General features: G+C 41.8%; 1 protein-coding gene across 3 annotated transcripts; it reads left to right on the top strand.

Annotated features, from left to right (window-relative positions):
- Positions 1–793: 793 nt before the first annotated feature.
- Positions 794–10,113, top strand: cckar (cholecystokinin A receptor). 3 transcript variants are annotated; one of them, XM_085266812.1, is made up of 6 exons: positions 794–935; positions 1,065–1,204; positions 1,767–2,018; positions 5,032–5,293; positions 5,747–5,874; positions 6,129–10,113. In XM_085266812.1, the coding sequence occupies exons 2-6, from the start codon at positions 1,078–1,080 to the stop codon at positions 6,716–6,718; spliced, it is 1,359 nt and encodes a 452-aa protein (XP_085122938.1). In that variant the 5' UTR covers positions 794–935; positions 1,065–1,077; the 3' UTR covers positions 6,719–10,113. The 3 variants fall into 3 exon arrangements, with proteins under 3 accessions (XP_085122938.1, XP_085122937.1, XP_085122936.1); XM_085266811.1 differs by having other exon boundaries at positions 1,058–1,204; XM_085266810.1 differs by having other exon boundaries at positions 1,016–1,204.
- The last annotated feature ends 2 nt before the right edge of the window (positions 10,114–10,115 follow it).

Here is a 10,115-nt window from a genome sequence, read left to right as displayed (position 1 = left end):
GGATAACTGGAAATGACCCAAATGATATAACTGCATCTGTTTAACTGGAGGTGAAATAGAAAAAAAAAATCTTCATGTTATTTGCTGTGGTCTCACATCTGGCCAGATGCACCTGAGATAGCCTATTAGTTCTCTGCTCTTCACTTCCTTTGTTTGTTTGTTTTTTTTTTGCAGGTGCTGCTGTAACCAGACTAAACGGGGTTTGTGTCGAAGCGGCTTTAAATAATAACAGATTACAGCAGAAACCCACCCAAAACACCACCAACTGCTTCTGAGAACCGTGAACAGCTTTCTCTCTCTCTCTCTCTCTCTCTCTCTCTCTCTCTCTCTCTCTCGCTATTAAGAATTTCATCAAACAACTCCCAAGACTATAATTATGACTTGTCTCTTCTTGTGTGAGGGAGTGAAACAATAGTCAGTGTGACTGACTTCTAAATATTGGAGCTGGCGATAACGACAGCCTGCTCCTCCACCCGTCAGAACAACTCAAACTAGAGTAAAAGGTAAAAGAGCTCCTCCAGTCCTGCAGTTCCACGGTGAAATTCGGGCGGGGGGGGCGTGGGATATATGGATAGCCGACGGCAGGTGAAGGACTGCAATTCGGTACATTTGAATTTTTGACGTTTTGGCTTCAACCTTCCTCCAAATGAGCCGGACTATAATCTATCAGCCCTTCTTATCTCTCCCTCTCTCTCTATCAGTGCCATGGTTTGACACGTGGTGATTTAAAGAAAAGGAGGAGGAGGGGGGGGGGGGGTCCAAAGAGGCGGGCTGAGCTTTCAAGAGCGAGACCCTTCCACATGCTGTCAGGAGTTGGAAATGTGGAGCACCAGAGGAGCCCAGCACGCTACGCCGAGAGCGCACGGGAACTTGTAGAGAGCAGTCCTGCTCTTATTATTGTCATCCCCTCTACTTTTTATTTCTCGTTAAATAAGGTAATAATAATAATAAAATCACTATGGATGCTTAGTATTTCTCCGTGCAAATACCCTGGAGCATTTTTCTTTTCTCGAAGGAACATTCCGGTTGATGTTCATATGACTGATTTCTACTCGAGGCTATAGGAGAAACTGCGAAATGGAGACGTTTACAATCCACGACATGCTGATAAACTCAACGGACCTCAACAGGATTTTGTGCAGTTTTGGGATCAAGAATATTTCCGAGTGCGAGAGCGAGCAAGACATCTTACCAGAACCCAAAGGTACAGCGACTTTATCCGCCAGCAAAATGCCGAGGGACATCTTGTGCAATTTTAGACCACTCCATTCAAAAGTCCGATGTTCCTTTTTTTTTTTTTAAATGTATTTATTTAGTTGCTCAAACCGCGTTTATTCTACTCGGGCTTGTACCGTAAGAGCGACTGCTTTGGGCATTTTTCGTGCGTCAGTGCGCATTACGCATATGGCTCAGGTCCTTCTCAAAGCTAATGTAGTCCGCTGTATGTGAGTAGTGACACATAATGCTGTCACTGCTCACTGAGTCCGCATATGTCAAATGAACTGAACTATCTTTGTGCACTTTGAGGACTTAAATAGAGACCAAAGACGCATCAGTGGCGACGTTGTTGAGGCTAAAACCCCCAAAATGAATACAAATCCTGAAGATATTCCAGGTCTCTCTGTGGTTACAGCCTAAATGCATATGAGTGGCTATTTTATAAACATTATGGGGGGTTTTAGCATACGGGCTGTGCATTCATTTAAATAAATATAGAAACTGGTATCTGTGTGCGTGTAAACTCGTACTGTGCCCCACTTCCACAGACATCAACCAGACAGTGCGGATCGCCCTCTACAGCCTCATCTTCCTCCTCAGCGTGCTGGGGAACAGCCTCATCATCGCCGTCCTGGTCAGGAACCGGCGCATGAGGACCGTCACCAACCTGTTCCTACTGTCTCTGGCCGTCAGCGACCTGATGGTGTCCCTAGTCTGCATCCCCTTCACCCTTATCCCCAACCTCATGAGGGACTTCATCTTCGGCAACGGCACATGCAAGCTGGTGATGTATTTCATGGGTACGTGTCCTCCGCGATTCTTCATATTAATCGACAGCCCAAGTTGTTTATTGTTGTGATTGTTAAAACATGACTATTTTAGTTGATTTAATCAGTTAAAATATGTCCAAATGCGTCTGAATGAACTAAATAAAGTTTCACACCAGTGCACATCTGTCCTCCAGTTCAAGGCTTCCTAACATGCCACACAAACATGACCCAGTTCCCCAGCTCTGTGAGTTATTATCGTGTTTTGAATTGTGTTGGTAATGGAATCATACAGATGCTAATTAAAGTAATCTGAGGGCATGTCCAGAGCCCGGTTCATTTCCCTGTATTTTCAAATCCTCCCGGAGCTTTAATGAGAGTCAGCTAAAAACAGCGTGGCTCAGAGATGTTCAGACACGCTGAACACGAGAGTGGAGCTTTTTTTATGAGTTTGTCAGTATAAATATAAAAATAGATAAAATCAGGGTGTATTATAAGATGAATTCAGAAAAGGCGGAATTTGCGTTCATGCATGCACCACACCAGCAGGTTTCTGGGATATCATCGATAGTTAAAGCTGTGCAATAACGAGCAGTAATTTTGGTATCGGTCAGATATCAAGTAAATGCAATTAAATGCAAGGGCACGATACCAACACCGATACTGAAACTTTTACACTAGGAAGGCAGCTCAGATTACAAATTTTTGTAGACGTTTTAATGGCCATTAAAAAAACTTTCATTTCTACCTTCCACAATAATCAGTTAACACAACAAAACACTCATTTCAGCTTTTCATGGATTTTGAAACTGGATTTTTTTGAGACCTGAAATTGAAATCTACCCAACAGCTTCTATTGTTTAAATGTGCTATAGGCTATAAATAAAATACACATGACAGTCAACAAAAAAGGTTCAGACATTTTCCACAGTGCATGTTTGAGGTGTAATTTTATTCAACACAGCTCAGAGTAAAGATGCAAAGTATCGATCCGATAGCGGTGGTATCGATACTATCGATATTTGGATCGTTCCACACACATCTATTGCAAGTTCTTAAACCAATCATGGTGAGGTGCAAAAAATAATTGCAACTTTGCATAATCACATGGCTTCTTTTTTTTTTCAATGAGGGGGAGAAAAATAAATAAATCGTTTCTAATTAAACGCATCCAACCGGCCAACACGAGTCTGAAAGGATCAGTGACATCAAATGTAACATTCATCCAGCCCCTCTGGACTGCACAGCCTCAATTTATACCACTGAGGCTGCACAGCTGAAGACCATGATGCATCTGCTTCCAGTAATTTAGCTCATCACCATCACCAGACATTAGGTCTCTGTTATGGAGACTTGAGGTCTCTGTTATGGAGGATGGATTTCCAAACCGGAAACAAGGGTCTAAAGATAGAGAGGGCTGCGCGTTGCACAGAGTACGAAGCCCCACAGGTAGATCTGTGGTTTGTGGTGCCGAATGGCGTCAGTGAGTGTTTGGGGGTTTCCTGTTTCTTGTTTGTTTGTTTTACAGTCAAAAAGTTTTATCATTTCCATGCAGTTAGCAGCAGATGCCACAATCTATGGAAGATTTAAACATTTTTCAAAAGTCACAATCAAAATATTTTCAAGTACTTTCAACAAAAAGCAACATAAATCTTTTTTCTTTGGAGTTTTTTGCTTTTTAAGACTCGCTGCCTCAGTTTGTCCTTCTGTGTCACTTCCTTTCAGAGTTTCATTTATCTTTATTCGGGCATTTGAAAACTTCCATACTGACAGCTTCAAAGGAGATGGGAGTCAGTCCCATCAGACATGTGAATCACATTTTCTCGCTGCGAGCTCTGTAATAAGGTGCATTCATTACCGATGTTGTATCTACTGCTAATATTTCATTTTCATTAAATTACACGTCCGCAAGGAAATGTGAGTTTCATTTTTCATTTAGCTCATTCCTCAAAATCACAAAGCTCTCCCGGGATTGTTGCATCATCTGTCTGTTTGTGTGTCCTCTCGGATTGCACAAAGCAGCTATTTCAAGTGAGTTTGTGCATCCTGTTGTTGTTTCTGAGCGCGCCACTGCTGCCGCGCTGACAGGCAGCGCAGGATGTGCTCTGTCGCAGCTCAGCAGTTAAATTTAATGTGGTGGAGCATTAACGTGTGCAGCGACATTACTGTAAAGTCAGTGACATGTTGTGAGGATGATTTGTGGGAGATGCAGCACACAGGGGGAGGAGAGAAAGATGACGATTAACACTTATTAATAGACGATTAGTGTTGCGGTGGCATCTTTCTAAAAAAATGCAAAGCAGGTCTGTGGATGAAGTGAGAATTGGTAGTCAAAGGATTACAGATGCCTAAACTTCAGTTCTTACTTCACACGTATTTGTTTCATTTCGACAGAACTGGGTTCAACCAGAGGAGTCGCCCCCTGCTGGCTAAAAAGAGAGCAGGTTTAAGACCCTTGGGAGCCACACTCCTCTGCTCTCTGTTTCACTATCTGGTCTTTCTCTGCTCACCTCTGTGTGTCCTGGCAAAGCAGACACAAGGCAGAGGAGACAAGCAAAGAGAAGAGAGACGTAAACATAATAAGACCAAAGTGTAAATTATCATACGAGTCATTTTGAGGCCATTTTTTAAATGTACAATTTTCTAAATTTGCAGATTTAATAAATATAGATGAATGTGGGGTAAAGCTGTCCTTTTTTATTAAGTTTACTTTTTTTATGCTAAGCTAGGTCTTTTGGTTGTAATTTCGTTGTAAAGAGTGAATGCACTTGTTGTGGTTTTATATGTGGTGGTAAAGCCAAACAAGTTCCGATGACTATTCTGTAAAACACACAAACACAGAGTTGCTTTAATTCTTCACGGCACAGATTAATCAAGCTGCTGATATGACAGCGTCACGCAGCTGCTGCTGGTTTGTCTGATATTCCTTTTAAAACAAATGTAACACATTAGAAAAAAATGCAGTGTTCTACATTAGTCTGTAATGATGATGTAATGAATGAAGTTTCAGCCAATCAGAACTGTGTGGATTTTCTGACCTCTGCAGGTGTCTCTGTGAGCGTCTCCACCTTTAACCTGGTGGCCATCTCCCTGGAGCGCTACAGTGCCATTTGCAACCCCCTCACCTCCAGGGTGTGGCAGACAAAATCCCACGCTGCCAAGGTCATCACTGCCACCTGGTTGGGGTCTTTTATACTGATGCTGCCCTACCCCATTTTTAGCACCCTCAAGCCCTTCACCCGCCTCAACAACAGCACTGGGCACATGTGCCGCCTGGTGTGGCCCAACGACATCATCCAGCAGTCCTGGTGAGCTGAAACTCCCCCCCCCAAAAAAAGTGCTAAACTGTCCTTCTGAGGCATCTTCACGCTTGGATGTACTCGGCCTGAGAGGTAGCAAAAAATATCTCTTTGCTAATTTCAGATGGGCACTTTATTGATTTTCTCAGCTTGGTGCTGCTGGCGAGAGACATCTTTTTGGGAAGATGTTTATGCGAGACACAGATTTGACTCTTCAAAGTAAAAGTTTTCATTTTTCAGTTGCTGCTAATGTTGTTAATCAGTCAAGACAAATGCTGCACGGGAAGATTTAAAATTTAAATGCTCAACAATTAAGCAATTAAATGTATAAAATAGTGTAGAAGTGACTGATGAGGGGGTTCTGGTATTCACTAAGTACAAACAGTAAGAGAAACCACACATTTGAGGTATGTGTGAAGCTCATGGATTCTCTCACCCCACCCGAAATATCTTTCTTTCCAGGTATGTGTCCCTATTGTTGCTGCTCTTCCTTATCCCTGGGATCGTAATGATGACAGCCTATGGACTCATCTCAATAGAGCTCTACCGGGGCATCAAGTTTGAGATGTCCAACAGGAAAGTTGGCAGAGGTATGGTACCTGAGCACAGAAAGTAACAAAAGTTTTTAAAATGTGGTTATTTTGAATGTTAACAGTTAAAAGCAAAGATCGATTAATATGAATTGTATCTTCTCTACTTTAACATTGGGGCACTCTAGCTAAAGTTTCTGAAAACATGGGCTATTTGGGGGGGACTGCTTCACTTGCTCACTGATGGAATTGGCGGCTTTGAACTTCTTTTTTATGGTAGCGATAAATCCGTTTATTATTATCTTCCCTTGCAGACAGACAGTCCAGCACTAGCAGCATTAAGCCAGGTGACAGCGATGGCTGTTACCTGCAGCCATCCAAAAAGAAGAGTTTGACGATGAACACCGGTAGCTCCATGATGGGCCGCGTGTGTGGCAGCGGCAGCTCCACGTCCAACCTGATGGCTAAGAAACGCGTTATCCGAATGCTGCTGGTCATTGTGTTTCTTTTCTTCCTGTGCTGGACCCCGGTCTTCGTGGTCAATGCATGGCAAGCTTTCGACCGGCGTTCGGCCTACCGTCTCACCGGCGCGCCGATCTCCTTCATCCACCTGCTCTCCTACACTTCGGCCTGCGTCAATCCCATCATTTACTGTTTCATGAACAAGCGCTTCCGCCAGGGTATGCTGGCTACCTTCTCCTGCTGCAGCTGTTTCAGGAGGGGTGGTGGAGGCAGTAGCGGCTTGACGAGGTCAGCTGGAAGCAGACTAACCCAAGGGGAAGCGGGCAGACCGCGAGAAGGGCCCAAGAGCCCTGAGCAGAATGGTCACACGTCGCCAAGTGGAAGCAGCACACGCTTCACCTACACAGGCATCCGTGCATCAGCCTGGAGTGAGCTGACTTAAGTCGGATTGATCCGTCTGTGCACCAAGTGTACTGGCCCAAGTGCAAGCATAAGATGGAGAGCTGTGGTTTGTTGTTTTTGCGAAAAGCTGTCACAGTGCTTTCGAGACTAAGCAAACATGTTGCTTTAGCGCCACTATTTTAATGTGACAAGTAGGCAGAGACTGTGGAGCAGATGTGGTGTGCCGTCCGTAAAGTCACAGCTGTGACTTTATCATAAATGTTTCCATAAAGCTTGCAGAGTGGCCAAGTGATGCCTGTTCATACTTGCTTTTAGGGCCCACAAGCTTGTCGGAAAAGTGCAAAGTTCTGATGAAGCAGAGAATCAGTTTTCATTTTACTTGCTTTTGTTTTATACACGCTAGAAACTGCTTCTGAACTGTACAGTAACCAAACAGTATTTACACATGCTTCATTTGATCCACGTGCATTACGTGGGCAGCTTTTCACATAACACGCAGTGCCAAAGAGAGGTCAATTTTTATCATTTTAAATGGGTTAATTGATGCACTGAAAGTTCAATAAAGTTTTACTTTTATTTTTTTAATAGCTGATCTAAAGATTTGATGACGTTAATCCCAATAAATTACAATGGTGAAAAATGACCTTTTAAGCCAACATGACCTTTAAGCATAAATAAATAAATAAAAACCCAACTATCTTTTATAAAATGACAAATGAGAAACTAAACAAATGCGCTTTAGCTTTCATTTATAAATGACAACCACTGATTTCCAGTTATTTTGTAATGTATCCAAATGTGCTTTCTAAAGCTTTTAATATGTGTTATTCTTTGTATTATTAGAATCATTAAAGTTGTTGCGTAACAGCAAGTTTTTAAACATAAGTAAAGGCCGACTTAAAGAAAACATTTAACCTGGATATCAAGTGGCTAGCTTAGCAATTAGCAATGTTATTAATGGAAAGAAAAGTAAAGTAAAGCTATTAATGGCGGGAAACCTAGAAAACACTATTGGTGGGAAATGTAAATGGCAAGAAAAACTGAAATAAAGCTCTTAATGGTGGGAAGAGCATTAAAAAGGCTATTTAGGGCGGGAAAGTGGAATAAAGCTTTGAAGGAAAAGGCGGGAAAATGCTTTTAATGGCAGATAAAAGATACTCTATAAATACTCGTGAAGAATCCTACTATTACTGGCTCTAAAGGTCACTAATATTTTGCTGCTTTTATATGTAATTCACATGTACAAATACAAATGCAATATTTGTTTTGCAATTATGCTATTTGTGTTAAGCTATTTCAATGCAAACTAGTGCGATGATTTCTGCATAGCTAGCCTGTTACGGGAAATGACATAACAATTTAACATGCAATTCCAGATTTTATATATACATAAAAAAAAGTTCAAGCTACAAGTATAGTTTGAAGATTAGAGGGTTGTATAACGAGTTAGCAAGATGCTTTTTGTTTTTTTGTTTAGTCTGACTATATTTCCATGACAACTTATAACCTTGTCTGGGACAGGTTATGTTCAGAGCTTTAATTTAAAACTGGCTGGGAGCGTCATGTTCTTTTTTTTTTTTACAGTCCATTAGTGTGACAGATTCTCTGCTGAAGGAATGTATTTTATTTATGTAACCTTTAAAGCTTATTGTCACTAAAGTCCAACTGTACTGTTACAGCTGCACAAATTGTACCTTCCCACTGGAATTTACAAGTATTCATATTCAAATGATGTGAAAAATGTATAATTTTTTACTTGTTCCTAATTTGCTACCAAAATTCCCTCTATTAGTGAGACTTTAGCAATTACACCACAGATTGAAATTCAAACTTATCTAATCAGTTTTACAAAGCCAAGAATACCTAATCAATCAATAAAATTAAATTTACTTTGAGCTGGTGATTACCATGTCGGCTTTATTAGGCAGAATCTGAGCCAAAGACACTGAGTAACCTTTAATGTTTAAGTGTTGCCAGTTTAAAATTTCTGAGCGCTAAATGAGCTAACGCAAAGATGCTTAGCTCATTTAGCTTGATGTTTAGCTCGATGCTTGTGACAAGCACCTCTAGAAATATTGAGAAAAAACAAACCCCTTATTTGCATTTGGTTATAAGATGCATTTCAATGAATCAAACAAGTGGATAGCGGAGACACGTTGCTGTTAACACCTATTATGCATCTTCGAGGTGTTCAGCTAACCACTTCAGTTCATTTTCTTACTAGCTCCACAAGTCCCACTAGAGCAGGGGTGGACAATTCATTTTCCCAAGGGGCCACATAACAAACTGGGCCCTCCACAACAGTCCCAGTTTGTTATGTAGCCCCTTGGGAAAATGAATTGCCCATCCTTGCTCAAGAAGGTCAAAGCACTAGACAAGCGCCAGTCTGGATGAAATTGAAATGTTTTTCAATGAACAATATGCTTGTATGGGGTTTTCCGGCAATTGATATCAGCCAGGACAAGGTCAGTTGCTACCACCACATCCTGCATCAATGACGTCCTCGCTGGGCACAGACCAGGAAACATTAACTATTACACCACAAAAAGCACGTTGCCTAATGTGTCCCGGACCACCAAGGCAATGGGTCTGAGTGATCACATCTCTGTGGTTGTTTACGCGTGTATATAACGCTGTCCGCTTGTGACCCGATTGCCCAAGATGCATTTCAAACCAAGTGTAAACAGGCTCGAAATGAGCTATAATATCGATATTTAGGAATTTTAAGCACCTAGCTGTGTAAACTTGTGCTTGAAAACAACATTTTATGTGTCGTCTGATCCCCACGCTGCAGATCAGCCATAACTCAATCGCTCGCTGCACAAACTGCTCTGCTGCTGTCCTTGACCCACCTCGTGGGCACGCAGGGGCCTTATCTTTTTCTGGGACTCAAAACACCTGCAACTCCTCTTCAAAGGGCCAATTCCTGGTATTATCCATCCAATTTCCAGTTAAATGTTAAATATAGCAGCACTGATGTAGCAACTTTTTCACTGTAAATATAGCCCTAATGTTCCACTGTAAATTATTACTTTAAAGTGCAATGGCTGCGTGTTTCGTTCAATATCGAGGTAATGGGTTCAGACCTGAATGTACAAAAGTGAGTCAAGTGATTTTTATTGCTTTGTAATATACACCTGAGTTTGGCTTTGGTGGAAGATGTTGTGATCTCCTGCAAATCTGCGATCCATCGACCATATAAAGTCAGTGCGTGCGCACACTTCAGCAGAGCGATTCAGAGCTTTTAACAGCTTTAAAGACAGAGGACTTAAAGGAAAGACGATCCACTGGGAGTTCGTCAGATAAGAGCTCCATTTGGGCTTGGTAAATGCCCAAACCTCCCCACCTGCAGTCACCTTGCAGCCACCAGATGTTGAAGCGTCATTGGACGCTGTTGTTTACACACCAAATAAATAAATAAATAAATGTCAATAATG

This window comes from Mchenga conophoros, linkage group LG3 (assembly GCF_057382185.1).
Source record: "Mchenga conophoros isolate Kocher_MC1m ecotype Shallow Benthic linkage group LG3, M_conophoros_male_GT1.1, whole genome shotgun sequence".
NCBI classification, from domain to species: domain Eukaryota; kingdom Metazoa; phylum Chordata; class Actinopteri; order Cichliformes; family Cichlidae; genus Mchenga; species Mchenga conophoros.
Note: the sequence above shows the minus strand (reverse complement) of the source record. Positions and strands in the feature narration are given on the sequence as shown.

Coding starts and splice junctions, on each gene's coding strand:
- cckar (XM_085266812.1), top strand. CDS start 1,078: ATGGAGACGTTTACAATCCACGACATGCTGATAAACTCAACGGACCTC. Junction 1,205..1,766: donor CATCTTACCAGAACCCAAAG/GTACAGCGACTT, acceptor CCACTTCCACAG/ACATCAACCAGACAGTGCGG. Junction 5,294..5,746: donor GACATCATCCAGCAGTCCTG/GTGAGCTGAAAC, acceptor CTTTCTTTCCAG/GTATGTGTCCCTATTGTTGC.